The sequence below is a fragment of the Amphibalanus amphitrite genome, unplaced genomic scaffold, assembly GCF_019059575.1.
Source record: "Amphibalanus amphitrite isolate SeventyFive unplaced genomic scaffold, NRLGWU_Aamphi_draft 000155F_arrow, whole genome shotgun sequence".
In the NCBI taxonomy this organism is placed as follows: domain Eukaryota; kingdom Metazoa; phylum Arthropoda; class Thecostraca; order Balanomorpha; family Balanidae; genus Amphibalanus; species Amphibalanus amphitrite.
Window position 1 is genome coordinate 564 of NW_024881650.1, and position 21,051 is coordinate 21,614.

At 52.9% G+C, this 21,051-nt stretch overlaps 2 protein-coding genes across 5 annotated transcripts; one reads left to right on the forward strand and one right to left on the reverse strand.

Annotated features, from left to right (window-relative positions):
- Positions 1-230: 230 nt before the first annotated feature.
- On the forward strand, positions 231-10,335 carry LOC122383123 (sodium- and chloride-dependent glycine transporter 2-like; the record flags this gene model as incomplete). Its single annotated transcript, XM_043369272.1, has 8 exons — positions 231-372; positions 5,150-5,294; positions 6,383-6,517; positions 6,862-7,203; positions 7,501-7,629; positions 7,885-8,082; positions 8,544-8,705; positions 9,292-10,335. Coding segments are annotated over 8 exons (1,403 nt in total), but the record flags the coding sequence as incomplete, so codon positions are not given.
- Positions 10,336-10,461: 126 nt separating this feature from the next.
- Positions 10,462-20,686, reverse strand: LOC122383119 (acetyl-coenzyme A synthetase, cytoplasmic-like). 4 transcript variants are annotated; one of them, XM_043369266.1, is made up of 11 exons: positions 20,643-20,686; positions 18,503-18,826; positions 17,464-17,659; positions 16,727-16,853; positions 16,264-16,406; positions 15,721-15,836; positions 14,935-15,127; positions 14,415-14,548; positions 13,036-13,507; positions 11,883-12,036; positions 10,462-11,483 (listed from the first exon to the last, which is right to left on the reverse strand). In XM_043369266.1, the coding sequence occupies exons 2-11, from the start codon at positions 18,823-18,825 to the stop codon at positions 11,281-11,283; spliced, it is 2,061 nt and encodes a 686-aa protein (XP_043225201.1). In that variant the 5' UTR covers position 18,826; positions 20,643-20,686; the 3' UTR covers positions 10,462-11,280. The 4 variants fall into 4 exon arrangements, with proteins under 4 accessions (XP_043225201.1, XP_043225202.1, XP_043225200.1 ...); XM_043369267.1 differs by having other exon boundaries at positions 20,524-20,653; XM_043369265.1 differs by having other exon boundaries at positions 20,612-20,650.
- Between the last annotated feature and the right edge of the window lie 365 nt (positions 20,687-21,051).

A 21,051-nucleotide genomic window follows, 5' to 3' on the forward strand; every position in this document is an offset into this window, starting at 1 on the left:
CTACCGCTCGCTAATCACGGGCACCTACCGTCTCCTCACAGCTCACGTGTGCACGTGACTGTTCACGTGACTGTTAGGATTCAGTGGCTACAATTCACTATGTCAACATCCATATTCCACACAAATTACGCAACGATATGCAATAGTAAAACCGATCCTTAATGATCACTGTTGGCTGAACTTTGTCCAAACTTCCATCGACTGACTGATCTCGCGACGTCTGCCCGCAGAGTGGTTCGCCGACGACAAGTGTTTTGTGCGGAACGCCTCGTACCCGGCGTGCCAGTACCTGCTCTCAAAGAACATCACCGACTTCGTCCCCGAGGTGGACTGCCACACAAAGACGGAGCTCGCCTCCGAGCAATACTTCAAGTGGGTGCCCTCCGCCGCCGGCCGGGAGTGACGCTGATACGGCTCACATCAGCCGGCTAGGCGTTTTATGAGAGCACTGAAAAATTTTTTACTCACTTTTCTGAGTAATGACTGAGTTGCCATTTTGTCCAATGGTAAAACTCACTCTAAATCCGCGTACTCAGGTAAAACTCAGGGCGGAACGCAGGTAAAACTCGGGCAAAACTCATTGCAAGTGAGTAGCATGTGAGTAACAAAGTGAGTTGCCATTTTGTCCGATGGTAAAACTCAGATAAAACACAGTAAGTACTCATGCGTAACTCATGTCCTACTCAGACAACTCAGGCCAAACTCAGGTATTAGTAAGTCATTACTCATGAAAAACTAGGAAGTAACTCACATGTAACTCAGCTGGTACTAATGTATAACTCAGGTGGTAGTACGGCCATAACTCAGTTGGAACTCATCGGTTATTCAGTGAAAACTAGGGCTGTACTCAGGACATACTCACGTCGATAACTCATACGATACTCGGGTGTTACTCAGGCGCCGCCTGAAACGGCTGATCTGATTCGTTTTATATTGGCTCAAGCCAATGTATAGGCTCGCCGCCCATGATAACAGCTGCCGCATCAGCATTATGCAATATGCATGCATGATGCTGATACAACAGCCACTACCAGGCAGCTAGTCTATATATTGGGATTGGCCAATATATAACGAATCATTGCCCAAAACCAGCATACATATCTGTATTATACCATGCCCGACCAACGTCTAGTCTTACACTATTCGCCCCAGCCCTTACAAGAAATACATGTTTGTAGAAACGGTCGCATTGCGCTGTATTTCAATTCTGACACACGCCAAACTGCGTCGGGGGGGGGGGGGGGATCGACTCCACGTCAGCTCAGCTTCACTCTTTTGCCAGCTTCTCGACCTCAGTCTTCGCGGCTACAGGTGGCTGGCGCTCAGCATTGAATGGTGTGTGGAGCACATGGATACACACAAACCACAGCGTGTTTCGCACTTTGTGCGCCGTTTGTTGACTGAGCACAAAGTGCGCCGTCGCCCACAGCAAAAGACTCCCTTCCAAACCATGGATCCCCATAAGACTTCCGTTCGCTCCACGATGAGGCGGCACCGTTCGTTTTCTTCGGACTTGTTATGATAGGGGTGATCCAAATTTTCGTCACCCGTGTACGCCACCACTGACGCCTTCTCCGCCAAGATGCAGAGGAGGCTCAATGGGCCGTTCCCTGAAAACACAATAAAAAAGTCAGATTTTCTTTTGCCAGTAAGAGAAACAGAAGTTATAGGGCATGCAAGGTGATTGAAATATCAAAAGTTATCAAGTTACTTCAGCTCAAAATTAATGTTAAACCGCGCCGTGCTGGTGCTCTGAGTTTACCGTGATGTACTGGGGGAGGGGGTCGTCTTCACGTCCCCTCTTCTAACTCGGCTGTTGGGGTTGGGCCACGTAGCGACACGCAGTAAGCGGCTTTCGAAAAAGCATTAAAGATATTTAAGGAAATACTTGGGTAATTTTAAGGTCAAGTCAAGTGCCAGGTCACCAGAGGTCAGGAAAGGCCAAATTTTGCTTATTTCAATATTTTCGAAAAACTGGTGCTTAACTCGGAACCAAAAGAGCTGCCCGCGGAAAAATGCAGTCAAAAGCCCTTTCGACTTTTTTTTTGCTGGCGTTTGATCTCAGATTTGACCTCAGGTCAACAATTAAGCCTCCAGAGAGCAAGAACTCTAAAAAAGCCGTTTTTACCAAAATGTTTTTCTGTAATACTTTCCACTCAAGAGTCACGACATTTATTTTGCCGTTAGCATAGTGTTCCTCTCGTCGGGACGAATGAACTATAATTAGACCTTGAAAGGCCATATTTAAAACTTGACCTTAGGTTGACCTGACCAGGTCATGTTGCATATCAGTCGATCCAAACCGTCAAGCTGAACACATATGAGGTGTTTTATTGCACTAGCAAATATATTTTATACATGCCGTAAGGTTGATACTTGAGACATGGTGATGGGACAGTATCAAAAACGCTATACAATGAAATCCGTTCGATATTTTTTTGACATTTTACCTCAAACTGGTGTGAAATCGAGCGGTGAATTCCCTGAGCGAAAATGACAAAAATATCGAACGGTTTCCATGGCACGTTGCGAACGGTGCGATCGTCAGCGACCATTGAAATTTTTTCCGATGTTAAGTCATTTGACGTGACCTGACCTTGAACGACCTGGGTCTAAAATTTCTTCATATGCAGAAACAAATGTATGAGCAGGTGTGCCGAAAATGGTGGCGCTGCGCGCCGCCGTTCTTAGATATTCGCGAAAAACCTGAGGGGGCGGGGTGGGGGGCGTAAAACGCCACCCAGCACAGCGCGGGTCAAGGTCGGATGGTCACCTTAACAGTCGGGTTTTAGACTCGCAAAACACTTCCATGGGCGTCCAATATTAAAATCAGCTTGAAACAATCACATAAAATGTGTTATACTTAACAGTAATGGAAATAAGTATGTCACGCCAAGTCTCGCCGCGGTATCTAATAATTAATATGTAAGAAAGGTTAAAAATGCTCGCTGAAATCGAATAGTGTACGAAAATATGTGTGTAGGCATTAAAAAAAAAAACAGTCGGAAAAAATAATAACAGTGGAAAAATAACAAGCACAAACGAGACAAAAGAATCTTAAACGGTTCAGCGAGCGGAATTAAGACCATGGGCTCCACCACCGGGGGGGGGGGGGGAAGGGTACGGGGGACGTGTCCCCCAATATTTTACATTTTTAACATTGTGCCTATGGATGCTGCATGGAAAGAATCGACTTCAAACAACCTTCGCCCCCCCCCCCCCCCCAAAAAAAAAACATCGGGTCGTGACGGAGTTCTTGTTTAAAGAAGTAAAAAGGGTCAAATGAACGTCCTTTTAGGATAAGGACAACATTATCCCACAAACATGTTTTTTTTTAACCCTCGCATGTGTAGGGGGGGGGGGGTCGGATGGACCCCCTTTCCCCATGGTTTTTCGCGAATAACTCGCGTAAAAAGCGGCTGATCGCGACGAAACTTTCAGCACCATCGCATTGATCAATTTTACACCTACCCTGAAACTTTCATGACCCTGACCCAAATGACCTTTGACCTGTGACCTCTTTTCCGAGACCATGTTTGGCCGGAATCGCGATTCGGCGTACGTCGGCTCGCATTAGCCGCGCGTTTGCAAGCTTTTCGTGGTTTCAAACGTTCAAACATGTGATTTGATGTTGCTCCCATGCATTAGGGTGGGTGTCAAGGTCACCTGAAGGTCAGGTCAGGTCATTGACCTTTGGTGACCTCGGGTGACCTCGGTTCACTTTTTCGAGTTTTACATGTTTCTAGGCTAGTTTTTGGAGCTGAATTCGAATTTAACAACCATTTGAACATTTACGAAGTAGTTTTGGTGCCTTCGTAACATGTTACGAAGCTGTCAGAGGCGGTTGACACGTACTACGAAATACGAATACCCGTCACGACGCCTACTGATTGACCTGACCTGACCTGACCCGACCTGGTCTAAATGCTTAAAGACATCATCTGTGATCAAAACTAACACGATATTCGTGATCAGTATCCCGAAAAACCCCTTAGCAGCCACATTTTACGACTTTCTAATAGGTCCCGATTTTCCCGACTTTGGGTCATTGACCTGACCTGGAAGGTCAACCAATGACCTAGGACCTTAAAATTGGGTATCATCGGCTTCCTCTCGTCACGGGCAACACGCTCGTTTTATCCGCGAAGCTCTAGCTCGATCAGGGGCCAAACGGCAAGGGGGGTCCAACCGACCCCCCCCCCCCCCCCCCTACACATTAGAAGCTGGAAAACGCCGCACACATGCAAGGGTTAAATTTGAATATAACATAACTCACCTCTTCTTTCTCGAACTATGCCGGGTAGGTATCCCTCAGTTTCTCGATCGATCTGCTCCGCCGTTCACGGTTGGCACCGACCTCCTGACGCCGGCGGGGAATGTCTGCTGGTCCATCCGTTCACCTCCCTGTTCTCCGCGGCGCATGCGATTGATAAAAGCTTCATCGACAATCACCGAGCTCTTCACAGATAACTTACCCGTCCCATCCTTCGCTGCACGCCTTCCCCGCTCCTGCACTCTCCCGCACAATTTCACAATAGCCTCAACAATTCAACGTGAACTACGCGAGTCACCGCGCCACAACGGACTGAAGCGCGCGCCGCGGTTTTCGAACGCAACGGCTATAATACTCATCACGCGAACTCACGCATCACGCAGGAAACTCACCCTGCCGCGCATGCGCGCATCTTCAAGCCGGGGGTACCTCACGCACAACTGCACGTGAATTCGCGAGAACTCATGCATTGCGCAGGAAACTAGATTTGCCCAAGCAAAACTCATTTCCGACTCAGTTCGAATTCACGAAACTAAGCACTCAGAACTCACGCATAACGAAGTCACCCTGGTGATGTGAGTTAGACCAGCCAATAAGTGAGCACCACTATCGTATTCACTGAGTTTCTTCATGAGTTATTACTGAGTAATGCCTGGCCTGAGTAAAATTTTTTTTCAGTGAGGGATATCATCAGACAATTTATAATAACACATGCACAGATTAGTCAAGCCCTTTGTCTTTTGTGTCTTTGCGGCGCTTGGTCTAATGACAAGTGCTGACAGCAAATTGTACCGAAATAGAATAACACTCGAGTCTTCCACTGCATCGCCTGCCAGCTCTATCACATGATATAACCTGCCCTCTGGCCGGCTGCAGGAACTATGTGCTGCGTCTGAAGCCGGACGGTCTGGCCACGCCGGGCGACATCGGCGACATTAACTGGCAGCTGGCGCTCTGTCTGCTACTCTCCTGGATCATCGTCTTCCTCTGCCTCATGAAAGGCGTCAAGAGCTCCGGCAAGGTAGGCAACAGGAGTGGGTACTGAAGTCAGGGTGGTCTCTCAGCAGACGAACGTGCATATGTGTCTCCTACGATACTTGTTCACATGTCCCTTGGGTAGTAAGGGCGGGGTGGGGGGGGGATGACGTGTAGGCATTGGTCCGACAAACAAAAACAATAATATACGGCAGGACAGCTACGTTGACTTGTTTATCATGCTTGTGTAATGCGTAGATTTGATATCGGCAATACTATTGCAATATTGTTGTATTGTAAACGATTCTGCAGTGCAAAGTCGTCACTAGCCTGTGGCCTGAGCAAACTTTGCCTTGTACGAGTAAAACACTAAAATGGTGTACCCATGAGCTGACCTGAGCGCCTACCCCTCACTGCAATGCAATTGATAAGTTACTCGGTCTCATGGCTTTGAAATCGTGGGAACCCTAGCGTTAGACGTGCCGGACAGTGCACTAGAACACGTGATTCGCACGTGATACTTAAGGTGCCATTTCACACGGCCACCCGGCCAAGACTGAGCCAGGAGCGACTGTTTGGCTCGACACCAATCTGTCAACTTACGTTGTGGCTTGCGGCTGCCGGTAGCGATACAAACTAAACCGAGTATGTCAAAGATAAATAAACATATTTCGGTTGTCTCTTCACTGCGAATAATCTACTGATGAGTGAAAATGCAATATTATTTATTTAGTAGGCACTTGGCATTTACCTGCCCTCACAAAGTAATGCTTTTAGTATAGTATAACTGTTCGTTCCCTGGGTTGCAGCTGCCTGGAGGTAGGCGCGAAAAACATGAGTCTTTAGATCCATAACACACCCTGTGATCTCCCTCGGATATCAAAGATAACACACGGCACAACATCCTCCAGCGGCCACTGGCTAAAGCGCGAATGTGACGCGTTACGGGACAGATACGTGAGCGTCTACGTGACGTGTGCCGTTTCAGGTGGTGTACGTGACGGCCACGGTGCCTTACGTCACAGTGTGTCGCTGTCACAATGTGACGCCGATGTGATGTTTCAGGTGGTGTACGTGACGGCCACGGTGCCGTATGTCACATTGTGACGCTGTGACGCTGTTATGATGTTTCAGGTGGTGTACGTGACTGCCACGGTGCCGTACGCCTTCCTGATCGCCATCCTGGCCTACGGGTGCACGCTGCCCGGCGCCATTGACGGCGTCAAGTTCTTCTTCATCCCCGACTGGGAGAAACTCAAGGACATCAACGTGAGTGCCGAGTGCCCAGGCCGCCCGGCGTATTCATCGTCGAGTTGGTGATAGTCTTCGATAGTTTTGATGTGTGTCCAGCGCTTCATGTAGGTACTGAGTTCCCGTGAGCTGGGTGCTCGAGGTTTTTATGGAAGAGCGCCCGTCGCTGGTGTCTACAGTGTCCTCAGTCCCGGTCTAAGAGTAGACATTGTTTTGATAAGTTAGTTTGTCAGGGTGTCGTGTTTCCTTCACTGCCACGACACTGGTTCCGATTAGCTGACTAGACTGCACGCATTCTCGCATTCTCCCCTTCCTCCGCTCCCGCTCTGACCCTCTCTCTCCCTTCCCTCTCCCGTCGGCAGGTGTGGCAGAAGGCGGCCGAGCAGATGTTCTTCTCTCTCAGCGTCTCCTGGGGCGGCATCATCATGTTCGGCTCGTACAACAAGTTCAACAACAAGGTGCACATCGACGCCATGCTCATCTCATCGCTGGACTTCATCACGTCCATCATCGCCTCTGTGGCCGTGTTCAGCATCATGGGCTCGATGGCGCAGTCGGCCGGCGTCCGGGTGGACGAGGTGGTCAAGTCCGGCCAGGGCCTGGCGTTTATCGCCTTCCCGGAGGCCATCGGCGCCGTGCCCGGCTGGCAGCTCTGGTCCGTCCTCTTCTTCCTGATGCTCTACACCCTCGGACTGGACTCGGAGGTCAGTCGGGGTCGGCCGTGTGAGAGATAGAGAGGAGGGGTGGCGCCGAGGTGAAGATCTTCTTGTGGTTGTAGAGAGGAAGGGTGGCGCTGAGATGAAGATATTCGCCGTTCTTACATTATATAGGGAGAATAAAAAAACGTAATAAGACGCATAAATTCAGACGCCACGCTATTGCAGCCACTCCATGGCTTTTGACGATGTCTACAGCCCACTAAGCGATAATGATTATACATATGTATAATATGTCATCCGAGGACTGACACCTGACCTGACCCCACCTGACTGTGTTGACAGTTTGCTCTGCTGGAGACGGTAACCACAGCCATCTACGACGCGTTCCCGTCCACGCGGAAGAGCAAGGCGCTGATTACGCTGATCGCCTCCAGCAGCTGTTTCCTGATGGGCCTGCCGTGCGTCTCCCAGGTGAGATGTATGGGATTACTCACGGCCCCGAGTGGGAGATGAGGATATTTTTCCGAGCGAGTTACTAAAATACCGAGCAGCGACGAAGAAGCGAGTTTTTCAGTAACCCGCGGGGGCGGTTAGAGATATCAGATGTGGGCGGGTATATACGTCCGATATCTCCACACACCCGTAAAGAAGAAACTTCACCTCCAGCTCACCTAGGCTGACCCCAGACGGCTGACCCCCCCCCCCCCCGTCTCACTCCGCCCCCAGGCGGGTCCGTACGTGCTGCACCTGATGGACACATTCGGCGGCCTGGGCGTCATGGTCATCGCCGTGTTCGAGCTGGTCGGTATCATGTGGGTGTACGGCGTGCGCCGGTTCGCCGACAATGTGCACTTCATGGTCGGCTTCCGGCCCAGCCTCTTCTGGAAGGTCTGCTGGGCCTTCGTGGCGCCCGTCATGCTGGCGGTGAGTGCTCAGGGGATAAGGATTATGGGCTGATTGAGGGTGAGAACCCAAGCGGTTTGGGTGGTGACTAGTGAGTGTCTTGGTGCTACTGAGAGAGCCAGTGGTCAGCATCTGCCGTCAAAATATACCAGTTGTTGTAATCATTCTGGAAAATGTTGGTGATTATGCAGCTGATATTTCGTGTGCGTGACATTCCACTAAGTATTGAGCACTGAAAAAAAAAAAAAAATGAAGCACACAGGCTGACGTCATCACCTGCCGTTGCTAATGTTTTCTTTACTATAGGAGAGTTATGATAAGCCTATCACACTTTTCTGACATGCAACTAGTAGGTATCTGGTTCGATCAAAGTTCCCAATCAACAACATACGACCTGACACCGACTGAGGCAAAGGTTGTTTACGTTTCCGGTTTCTGCACAGGCGTCCGTTACCTAACGTGTGTCTGTGCGTGCCCGGCAGGCGATCTTTGCGTACTCGATGTACGAGTACGAGCCACCCAAGTACGGCGACTACGAGTACCCCGAGTGGGCCGTATACGTGGGATGGGGCCTGGCCGGCATCTCGCTGGTGCAGATCCCCCTCTGGGCGCTGCTCACGGTGCTCTACTACCTCTGCAAATGGGTGAGTGGCGGAGGTGGGAGAGAACAGGGAATGGTGGAACTAATACGGTATGCAGGTTGGAGGACCTGCATACCGTATTATATGCAGGTCTTCCAACCTGCATACCGAACAGGTTGGAAGACGGCTGGCCGGCAGTTTATTGTTAAAGGTGTGTGCGAGTGGCAATAATGGCACGCTGGAGTACAGTCTGTCTTAAAAGTACCGCGCAAAGTGACGGTGGATCCATCAAGCCTGACCGAGGAAGGGCCTGCTATAATTTGAAAGTCACCAAACCAATTGACCAGGTGGGGAATGGACGAGGATGTCAATTGCTTCGGTGACTCAAATTTAGCAGGCCCTTCCTCGGTAAGCCTCGATGGATCCATCGTCACTTTGCGCGGTACTTTTAAGACAGACTGTACTGCTTAAGTATTTGCCAGTTTCACCTTCAAATTCAGATTCAGATGGTACAAGTTTTCAAGCAATAAGAACGACAGGCTCAAGCAGCCAGAAGCTCGAGGTATCCTGACTGACGTAATTTACCAAATTTTCCGACGGTGGTCCTCCCCAGTGTCTCGTCTGACACCCTGCCGTCCCCCGTCCACAGAAGCCGGGCCAGGCGTTCCGTCCACTGCCCAGCTGGGGCCCCGGCGACCGGGACGCCCGCCGGCGGCTGCTGGCCCTCCAGCACCAGGTACACGGCCGGCCGCACCTGCACGGCCACGATAACTCGGGCCTGGAGACGGAGCGGGTATAGTGCCAGCCGCCGCCCGTACTAGGGGACACCAGCAGCAGCAGAGATATAGGGTCGCTAGGCGCGACAGAGTACCGTCGTGGCTGTGTGTATTGTTTTTGCGACGGGAATATGCGGAAAAGTGATGGTCCAAGCGATGGTCTGCGCAGTAACACGGCCGCGGGACGGACGGAACCAGATAGCACTGCTGAAGACAGTGGCTCCGGGCCCTCTCACAAGCCGTCGGGACCCGCGACTCAACGGCTGGAACGGTAGTGAGGCAAGAGCGTGAGGTCACCGACGCTGGACCACACCGTAACCCGCCCCAGGTACCAGCGACTGGTGAGGTGACACTTTGAGCGGCCTTCCCGAGTCATGACGTGAGTGAGTGAGACCATGGGACAAGCCTGAAAGAGACAGGGGAACGTCCTCTGAGTGACGTGCAAATGTGGGCAAAAAATGTACAGGACCAGTGTGTGGAAGTGCAACTTTTGATGACTTTGAAGCCTTGTGAATGATAACATAAAGTAGTTCACGTATGTTTCCAACGCGTCTACTCCTGGCTTGATCATAAGCATTTGTATCCTCTCGAAAAGAAAGAAGACAGCTGTAGTCATCGTCCATCGAGAACGCTAAGCATTCCTTTGAACATGACATTGAACCACCGGACGATATTTTAGCGTACTAACCACTGTGTATGAAGAGCATGCTAGCTCCTTTTACGACGAATGCTCAACCCATGCTGAGACCAACATAGTTCTTTAGCAATGAACGCGAGCAAAGACCACGAATCCGTCCAATCAGTACGTGAACGTACGATGTTGTGAAACTCCGTCCGTTCGTTTTACACCAGATGTATGTATACCTGCATGTGAATAATTGGTAAAGCATGACGAATAAATGCACATATTTTGTCAATGTCATTTAGCTACATGTACTTATGTAGCTCTGTGCCCGTTCAGGTTCATCTGACTGCGAGGCAGTAGGCCACAAATTATGGGCACCTTCATTTTCATTTAATATTTTCCCTTGAAGAAAGTCGTCTGATCATCTCAAAGCACTTTATTCCTACCACCACTGTCGACCACTAAATCTAGTAAAACGACTCTGCACAAACCTATCTATACTGTCTGAACTCAGGCAGCAAAGCTCTCACACGCGCGCATAATCCAAGCACGCCATGATCCAGCCAAGGCTCGCCCAGGCACGCCAGCCACGCTCAGTAAAACATGGAGGTATTGCAGCAGCAAGTCTAAAATAGTCTCGCCCAAAAAAAAAACATGTTCTTTGTTCATCCATACGCCAGCCGAAATCGACCGTCAAACAAAATTGTCCACCACAATGGTATAAAACATAGGTTTGTTCCACGACGCGTGTGCACATCCAAATGACGCTCGCGAAATGAGCCGCTCTTTCGTCTCACAAACACCCGATATACATCTCTGGCGCACAGCTCGTCCAAAAAGAGCCGTAAAAAATACACTGCACTCGTGATCCTCGGCACCTGCTGCGTTTTGAGCCGTGGTCGCCGTCGGTGATACACCAATACTGGACACCGTTTGTACGTTAGAAAAGAGCGCCGGGCCGGCTTTGATCAGCCCCATCACCGGGTTATGGTTCCCTGGCGCCGCCGGCAGCTGTGCCGCCGCCGCACCACCCCGCTACCGCTGCCGCCGCCCGCTACTGAGACGCTGGGACGGCGCACCACATCACTGAGGCACCACCGGCAGCCGCGCCGCCGCACCACCCGCTACCGTCGCCGCCGTCCGCTACCGACTGCGCTACTGGGGCTCTGGGACGACCCGCCCTCCACACTGCCGCAGCAGTAGCTCTGGGGGCGGCCCGCCCGCCACACCGCCGCCGCTACTTGAGGTGGACGCTGCGCAGCTCAAACAGTGTGTCTATGACGGTCGAGTCGGCCATCGTACTCACATCGCCCAGCTGGCGGTCTCCGACGGCGATCTTCCGCAGCACGCGCCGCATGATCTTACCGGAGCGCGTCTTGGGCAGGCCCGGCGCGCTCTGCAAGTAGTCGGGCGCCGCGAACGCACCGATCCGCTCGCGTACTGTGGTCGGGTGGGGAGGGAGGGGAGAGGGGTCAGCAACTGCTCGCCGAGACCCGCCACCGGCTGAGGCGACTGGTGTTGCCGTTAGTTATTTACGTCTGGGCATTTCCCAGCAGCAAAATAAGTGAAACGCTTGCATTGCAATGTGACCTCGCCTGCACGTCATTGAAAGCCATTAAGACATATCATTGGCAGCTCTCATTTCCTGAGTTTCCGTGTGCCTGGAATCTGGATTGCTGCGGTCATCGGCTCACACCGATAATGAATAACTTCCTCACTTGAATACTCATCTCTCAGACTGTCTTTAATTAGTTACTTGTTTCAATCGCAGGATTCAGCCCCTCACATCCCACTCCCGTCCCTCACCCGTTCCACTCCCTCCCGGCAGGCGGCACCCACCTTTGAGGATGAGGTCCTTCTTCAGCTGGTCGCTCCACTCGGTGCCCTGCTTGTTGGTGACGAAGCAGTAAACGGCCTCTCCCTTGATGGAGTGCGGCACGGCCACCACGGCCGCCTCAGCCACGGCCGGGTGCTCGATCAGTGCCGACTCGATCTGAGCGCAGAACGGGGCGGCTCTCGGTCAGAGGGAACACACCGGATCTGCCGCAGGACGGGGGCGGCTCTCAGTCAGCGGGAGCACACCCGATCTGAACGCAGAACGGGGCGGCTCTCAGAGGGAACACACTCGATCTGCCGCAGGACGGGGGCGGCTCTCAGTCAGAGGAAACCACTCGATCTGAGCGCAGAACGGGAGGCGGCTCTCAGTCAGCGGGAGCACACTCCATCTAAGCGCAGAACAGAGCGGCTCTCAGTCAGGGGGAACACACCCGATCTGAGCGCAGAACTCGGTCAGAGGGAACACACCCGATCTGAGCGCAGGACGGGGGCGGCTCTCAGTCAGAGGGAGCACACTCGATCTGAGCGCAGAACTCGGTCAACTCGGTCAGAGGGGACACACACAGCTCCGGGTCAGGGCGGAGCCAGCACCAGAGACTCGGTACAGTCACACATCCGCTCAGAACCGGCACATCTCAATCACGCAACAGGCAACCCGTCGGGAAAGCGACCACAGAAGTCCCGGCAACCGTCTTATCGGGGGGAGGGGAGGGGAGACGGATATACAGCTGACGGATATTAGAACCGTGCAGTTTCCACCCATACGTAACGGAAGGTCCAAAACTACCTCTCGCGATATACAATAATGGATGTTTGCCACTCACCGTTCCGTGCTTCTATCCTCAGGATACTGAAATCCTTCTCCTCCACGCCGCAACCCCCCTCCGGGCTGGACAGGCGACTTTATCTCATGCGGGCTGCTCCCTTGGAGCGGCACCGCTGCTCCCGAGGGAGCGCACCCCGTAGCCGGGTGCAGTGAGTGCCTTGGGGCTGGGTGGCCTGTCCTCTGGACGGGCTCAGCCCCGGCGACTCACTAGGGTGCCTGCCCAGAGCAATGTCTCCCCCTATATCCTATCATCCTCCCGGCTCTGAAATGGTCTCATTGGACCGAAAGGGCCTAACCCAAAAAACAAAACAAAAACAATTTGCCACTCACCTGGGCTGTGGAGAGCAGGTGTCCAGACACGTTCAGCATGTCGTCGATCCGTCCCGTCACCCAGATGTAGCCGTCCTCATCTCGCCGCGCGCCGTCGCCCGTGCAGTAGAAACCGTTGAACTTCTTGAAGTAGGTGGTCTCGAAGCGCTCGTGGTTGCCGAACACGGTCCGCATGATGCCCGGCCAGGGCCGGCGGAACACCAGGTATCCCTCGCCGGGGCCGTGGATCTCCACCCCCTGTTCATCGAGCAGCGCCGGCTGCACGCCGAAGAACGGCCGGCACGCCGATCCCGGCTTGGTGGGCGTGGCGCCGGGCAGCGGAGTGATGACGTGGCCGCCCGTCTCCGTCTGCCAGAACGTGTCGACGACGGCGCAGCGCGCGTCGCCCACCACCCGGTGGTACCACAGCCATGCCTCCGGGTTGATGGGCTCACCCACCGTGGCCAGCACCTTCAGCGAGCGACGGCTGTACCTGGCGGGCGGCGAGGGGAGGGGGGGGGGGTTAGAGTACAGTGGCTGTGCGGGGCACCGAACGTAGTAAGAGAGGTCAGACGACAATGTCCGGAGGCAGCCAGCTGATACTGTAGATTTTAGCGGGTATACCGAACCCAATCGTTGGCCAAGGGCGTGCTTTACCACTATAAGGATGCAGATAAGAGATCAGACAAAGCTACACACGGATGAGGTGTACTCGTATAAACACAAGATAACGAGAACAAGAGGGAGAAAACACAGGAGGCATATCTCCATTCAGCCGTACTCGTGGCGCCGGAGCCACTCACTTGGTAGCCGGTTGGTCACCGAGTCTACTCACTTGGTAACCAGCTCGTCGTTGAAGCCACTCACTTGGTAACCAGCTCGTCTCCGAGTCTACTCACTTGGTAACCAGCTCGTCTCCGAGTCTACTCACTTGGTAACCAGTTCATCTCCGAGTCTACTCACTTGGTAACCAGTTCATCTCCAAGTCTACTCACTTGGTAACCAGCTCGTCTCCGAGTCTACTCACTTGGTAACCAGCTCGTCGCCAAATCTACTCACTTGGTAACCAGCTCGTCTCCAAGTCTACTCACTTGGTAACCAGCTCGTCTCCGAGTCTACTACTCACTTGGTAACCAGTTCGTCTCCGAGTCTACTCACTTAGTAACCAGTTCGTCTCCGAGTCTACTCACTTGGTGACCAGTTCGTCTCCGAGTCTACTCACTTGGTAACCAGTTCGTCTCCGAGTCTACTCACTTGGTAACCAGCTCGTCTCCGAGTCTACTCACTTGGTAACCAGCTCGTCTCCGAGTCTACTGAGTCTACTCACTTGGTAACCAGCTCGTCTCCGAGTCTACTGAGTCTACTCACTTGGTGACCAGCTCGTCTCCGAGTCTACTCACTTGGTGACCAGCTCGTCTCCGAGTCTCATCAGTGCGCGGATGGCGGTAGGCGCTGTGTAGAACTTGGAGACGGCGTACTTGTCGACTATCTGCCACGGACGCTCGCCGTTTGGGTAAAACGGAGAGCCCTCAAACTGGCGGACAGCGGAGGAGGGCGGACGTCAGGGGACACAAAATTCAAGGTGACGATCAGTGGAAGGTTGTGGAGAGAAACCATGAAACGTGCTGTAGAGAGCTGTAGAGCATTCAGATAAAAAAATAACTAGCGTACAGTAACCAATCCGCACGCGAACGCACAGGTCACATACCTGCAAACGCACAACCAACTCACATTATGCCCGAATATTCTAATGCGCTGCAGTGCGCAGAGAGACTGCCCATTAAGCCCGTACCTGCAGATTTATATGTGCCACAGCATCTGGACATTTCATATCTGGCTGCTGCTGAGCCCAATGTCACCCTCATATCCCAGTTTGTCCGTCTGCTATCTCACACACGCCTGCCTGGCTGCCCGACTCACCATGACGGAGGTGGCCCGGTTGAGCAGCGGCCCGTACACCACGTACGAGTGTCCCGTGATCCAGCCCACGTCTGCCGTGCACCAGTATACGTCCTCCGGGTGGTAGTCGAACGAGTACTTGAACGTGGTGGCCGCGTACAGCATGTAGCCGGCCGTCGTGTGCAGCACGCCCTTCGGCTTACCCGTCGAGCCGCTGAACAGCCACACAAACAGCGGTAATGGTAAGAAACATGGCCAACCAGGCTCACACACGGTTTAATTCACCTTACACTGCTTTGTATGTCACACAGGTGATGTCATCTATATCATTAGCTGTCATCTCGGTTGGTGAATTTGGCATAAGGTGACAGTTTAATTTGTGAGCCAGGCATGGGCTGACAATTCGGTTGGTGAGCTTGGTTCGCAGTTACCACACATTACCCCGATATGTGGTATACTGAGCGGGTTCTGAGCCTCTTCACCTGGCTTAGGACATGAAAAGCAGATCCTTGGCATCCCTCACCTGATACGGAGCATAAAGAGCGGGTTGCCAGGGCCTCTCACTCTGTATAGAGCATAAATACCGGGTCTTAAGGGCCTCTCACCTGGTATAGAGCATGAATAGCGGGCCCACTGTGTCTCTCACCTGGTATAGAGCATGAACAGCGAGTCCGTGCCTCTCACCTGGTATAGAGCATAAAGAGCGGGTTGTCAGTGTCTCTCACCTGGTGTAGAGCATGAAGAGCGGGTCCACTGTGCCTCTCACCTGGTATAGAGCATGAAGAGCGGGTCCACTGTGCCTCTCACCTGGTATAGAGCATGAAGAGCGGGTCCTCTGCATCCATCCACTCGGGCTCGCAGTCGGGCGCCGCCTCCTTCATGGCGTCTGTCCACCAGACGTCCCGGTCGGCGCTCCAGGCCGCCTGGCGGCACGTGCAGGGCAGAGGTGTGGGGGGGGGGGGGGGGTGTACTAACCGCTCCAGGCCGCCTGGCGGCACGTGCAGGGCACAGTCACAGGGGCGTACTAAGCGCTCCAGGCCGCCTAGCGGCACGTGCAGGGCACAGTCTCAGGGGTGTACTGGGGACAGACGTCCCGGCCGGCGGTCCAGGCCGCCTGGCGGCACCCGGTCACAGTCTCAGCGGCAGAACGCGCCTGTGAGCCCCTGCCCAGCTCTCACTCCGACCATCACCCCCGCACGAACAGCACTCACTGATGGTAGCCGATCGAGCCACACTGCTCTAAACAGACTATCGGACAAGGTCTGCAGCACAGACTGGTGAGTCACTCTGCGAAGGTACGGCAGACCATGATCAGATATCGCCAGGGACAAAGTTAGGTCCGGTGCCCACCTCGATGTCGTACTCCATCTTCTTGGCGGGCTGCTCGCCGTCGGTGGCCCCGTTGGTGCCCGTGTGCTGTTTGAGCCGCGGCAGGTGCCGCACCACCAGCACCTTCCGGACCGTGTGGTCCTTCTCGGCGCACTCCTGGACCGCTGCCGGACACAGCGGGCACAACACGGTCACCAGCGGTCACAGCGGGCACAACACGGTCACCAGCAGTCACAGCGGACACACAGCACTCAGAGCCGGTCACAGTCGGAAACAAAACGCTTATACTGCCGGACACAGCAGAACATGGTAACTTCACAACCAGCCGGCCCAGCCACACATTGCCTATTTACAACATAAAAAGTACAGCCTATAAATATGCAATGAGACAATGTTCCGAAATTCGGGTAAACCTCTAAAAGAGTCTAGCAGCATTCTACGTTCTAACGTCTCGACTCCAAATGCGCCGGTGGCCAGGACTTACCGTGGTCGGCGATCTCCTTCAGGTGCACCAGCTTGTTGCCGCGCCAGAAGCCGTCAGAGGTGACGATGACCTCGCACTTGGCGTCCAGGATCCGGTCGGCCAGCGCGTCCGCCGAAAAACCGCCAAACTGACGGCAAGGACATCGAGTCAATGTTCTAACGACACAGGCGCATCTAGAAAGGGTCTCTTGGACGCTGAAGGGGGGGGGGGTATAGCCCCAACAAAAAGTTCGTCAAATTCCAAAAACTCCTCGGATTTTGATTCCCTACGCAATGCTGCGAAATTTAAAACAATCTTTTCAGTTTCCATAATAATATAAATTCCTTTGTTTTATTTTTAATCTCCACAAACGGTAACTTTCCGTCGATTGCGGGCGCCGCAGCGGGCATTTACCCAAATACCCCCCCCCCCCCCGATCCGTCAGTGACTAACGATCAGCTAGCGCGTTCAGGGAAAAAAAAAACACCGAGCTGAAGGCAGATGAAGCACTTCCCAAACCTTTAGGCTGCAAGTACCGCCAGCCACTGGAAGATAGCCATACTCACGAATTCTTAACTTGGACACTTACCAAATTGTTAGCAACATATGTGTTATGCATTCATCGCTTATCAAAACTTCTCTAAGACTTAACTCATACCATACCCTCTCAGCTCTACACAAAGCAACGCCACCCCCGCCCCCACGTCCTCACCTAACATCACCTCACCTCACTTTACCTCCCCCCCCCCCCCACTCACCACGACCGAGTGCACGGCGCCGATGCGCGCGCAGGCCAGCACTGTGACGGCCAGCTCGGGTATCATGGGCAGGTAGACGGCCACTGGGTCCCCGCGGCGCACGCCGAGCGCGCGCAGGGCGTTACTGCAGCGGCGGACGCGCTCCAGGAGCTGGCCGTAGGTAACCACCTCGTCATCGGCCGGCTCGTTACCCTCCCTGGCCGCAGAGCGGGCGGGGGAGGGTCAGTGACGGTACAGAGCCGGACAGGGGACAGTGTGGAGCCGGACAGGGGACAGTGCGGAGCCGGACAGGGGACAGTGCGGAGCCGGACAGGGGACAGTGTGGAGCCGGGCAGGGGCGGGTCAGGGGACAGTGTGGAGCCGGACAGGGGACAGTGTGGAGCCGGACAGTAGGACAGTGCGGAGCCGGACAGGGCGGGACGACACGGGGCACGGGGCGGAAACTGCCAGACTCGAACTATCCTGTCATCTGAGCGAGCATCAACTGCAGCAACCCACTAGTACATATGTGACTCCCAACGCATCCAACAGCTACACGGCCCGCCAGAGTGCTTTTCACTCGGCCTCTCGCGCAGCCCGCTCCCGCTCCCAACTCACCAGTAGAACGCCACGCGGTCGGCCCACTCAACGCCTCCCAACTCACCAGTAGAACGCCACGCGGTCGGCCCGCTCCCGCTCCCAACTCACCAGTAGAACGCCACGCGGTCGGCCCGCTCCCGCTCCCCACTCACCAGTAGAACGCCACGCGGTCGGCCCGCTCCCGCTCCCCACTCACCAGTAGAACGCCACGCGGTCGGCCCGCTCCCGCTCCCCACTCACCAGTAGAACGCCACGCGGTCGGCCCGCTCCCGCTCCCCACTCACCAGTAGAACGCCACGCGGTCGGCCCGCTCCCGCTCCCCACTCACCAGTAGAACGCCACGCGGTCGGCCCGCTCCCGCTCCCCACTCACCAGTAGAACGCCACGCGGTCGGCCCGCTCCCGCTCCCCACTCACCAGTAGAACGCCACGCGGTTGGCCCGCTCCCGCTCCCCACTCACCAGTAGAACGCCACGCGGTCGGCGTCCCCGTTCTCGACGTGGCGGTCCAGCGCGTTATAGCAGACGTTGGTCGTCGCTCCGCGCATCCACTCAATGAAGACCTTGCCTTTGGCCGCGTCAAAGTTGTAGTCGTAAAATTTGCCAGAGTGCGGCGTCTTCCAGTGGAACTGTTTGGCTATTTGGCCCCAGAACGCCTCCGGCTCATCAATGGACTGTGTGTACATGTCGTTGTACTGCTGCATGGAGGAGCAGTGGGCACCTCTGGCCAGCTCCTCTGGCGGCAGGTACACCTCATCCTTCAGCCCCTCCACGTGGGTAGCCATCCTGCAGACAGAGATGGGGTCGTTTGGGGCGGGCACCCGATACAGACAGACGGTAACAATCTGGGCTGCCTGGTGCCAGAAGGCCACCTAAGTACCCTGTCATATGATGCATGTGGCGCTTTTCAAGTAACTGCTTACTGTATTAAAGATCACCATGGGTATCTGGAATGCTGTGAATGGCAATTGGCTAAAGCATTGAGTCCAGGTCAGGAATGCAGAGCCAGAACCAGCATAACCAGACAACAAATTCAGAACAGGCTGTCACCTTAACCCGGCTTGCAAAGCTGGTGCAGGGGGAGGGGGTGTATGAAGGGGTGTATGGCGCTCCCCCCCCCCCCCCCCGGGGCAGCACCACCAGGGGGAGGAGTGGCAGCTGCCCTCCAGGCATGGAACAGGAGGGGCAAACATATCTTTTGCCCCAGCTGTAATGTCAGAGGCCATTTTGCTCAAAAACATAGGTCCATACTCCATACTCCCTTCTTATCGAGGTGACTTTGCCACCATAGACATTGCCATTCCTGAAATCCCAACTCTAAACTAAAGCAGAATGAAGCTTTCTGCATAGTTAGGTATAATGAGGGGGTCCCCTGTACATAAGTACTAAGTACTGTGCCAATCAAGAGAGGCCAACTGAGACCTGTAAGTTTCAAGAGACTTTTGTCAGCATAAAGAAAGGATATCAATACACAGCTTCCCTTATCTGCCCAGGTGAAACTTCGAGGTTACAGAAGGTCCCTGAACCTAGGTGCTATAACCTAAGAGGCCCTTGTCAGCATGCAGGAAGCAAATCTGTATGAAACAGCTTCTTGCTCAGAGAAGGCCCATGATCTGAAGCCTAGAGACAGAAAAAAGGCCCCTTATCTGCCCTGGTGAAACTTTTTGGTTAAATGAGACCCCTGAAGGCTGAAACTTTTCAAAAATAGTTAACACATAAAGGCCTTAGGCCCCACTGTTCAGAGACCCTATTGGCATGAAGCCCCAGGGAAGCTCTGCCGCCTCTGCTCTCCTCGACAAAATATGTGGTGCCGAGCGTGCCCCCCTCCTTCCTGCCTCCATCTCGCCTGGCTTCTGGATCCTGGATCACAACAGCATTATCAGCACATGGTAAGTGGTGCTGACTGCTGAGGAGTAAAATATCAAGAAAGTGGAAGTTAATTTGAAGGACCAGGTCAGCGGCGGGTTGCTAGAAATTGTAAAGGTCAAACTTTTCTTTTTACCATATTTTGGCAAAGCAGCACATGATTCAGGAATTAATAAACCAAAAGAACCCCAGAAAAAGGCATTCGATAGCCTTTTTCAAGCTCTTTCTGATGAATAATCTGAAATTTGACATGTAAATGAACGATATAGCCTCCAAAGGGCAAAAACTTAAAACTGACGTGTTTGAGGAATATTAAATGTTTCCGAGAAAACTAGCAATTAGCACGAAACTTGTATAAACTTCTTTGAACGTAGATCTTCTGTGTGATCTCTTGATATGATCGAAAAGTCGTTCATGTTTTGGTCGTAGAAGTAAAAGAAACTTCACCAAAAGACAGCTCAAGGCAGTAATCATATTCCAGACCGGTTTCGGCACGTTTAACATAACATGTATGCCCATTGATGATGGTACTAAAACGTACCGAAACCGGTCTGGAATATGATTACTGCCTTGAGCTGTCTTTTGGTGAAGTTTCTTTTACTTGTATAAACTTTTACCATAAATCATCATTTATCAATGAAAATGGAGTAGGCTAATGTTGAAAGAAAAAACAAAACCTTCTCATCAGAAATGATAAATTCATACGAAAAAAAAACGACGCAACACCGTAACACACCTCCAAGCCCCTCCACAATCGCGTCAAAAAGAGAAATAAACAAATGTAACAGCAGCGTCATAAATGTACTAAAAATAAACTTCGCTATTTTACAGCTAAAACGGGAAAAGGAGCTTCTTCTATACCAACTGTTTTTGAGTTTTTAGGATAAATTGATTTATATTCTTATACCTCATGTTATTATTATTTAGTTAAAGTTTAATTGGAATACTTTGGAAGCGGTTTGAAACACTAAACTGTTTGAAAATACAAACATATAAAAGAAGCTGCAAAATACTAAGGCTCTGATGGTGACCTCGATTTTGTGTGTTTACTAATTTCCAAGCTTCATTTCATTCATTTCCCCGCTGCTCCCGGTGAGGTCGAGGTTTGCCTGTCGGTTGGGGTTGGGAAGTTATGTGCATGTGCT

Bases quoted from the DNA above. Each gene is read 5' to 3' on its own strand.
- LOC122383119 (XM_043369266.1), bottom strand. From the start codon at position 18,825: ATGGCTACCCACGTGGAGGGGCTGAAGGATGAGGTGTACCTGCCGCCA. The intron at 17,660-18,502 runs GTGAGTGGGGAG...CTCTGCGGCCAG, and splicing joins GACCGCGTGGCGTTCTACTG to GGAGGGTAACGAGCCGGCCG. The intron at 12,037-13,035 runs GTGAGTGGCAAA...TTCTGCGCTCAG, and splicing joins ACCTGCTCTCCACAGCCCAG to ATCGAGTCGGCACTGATCGA.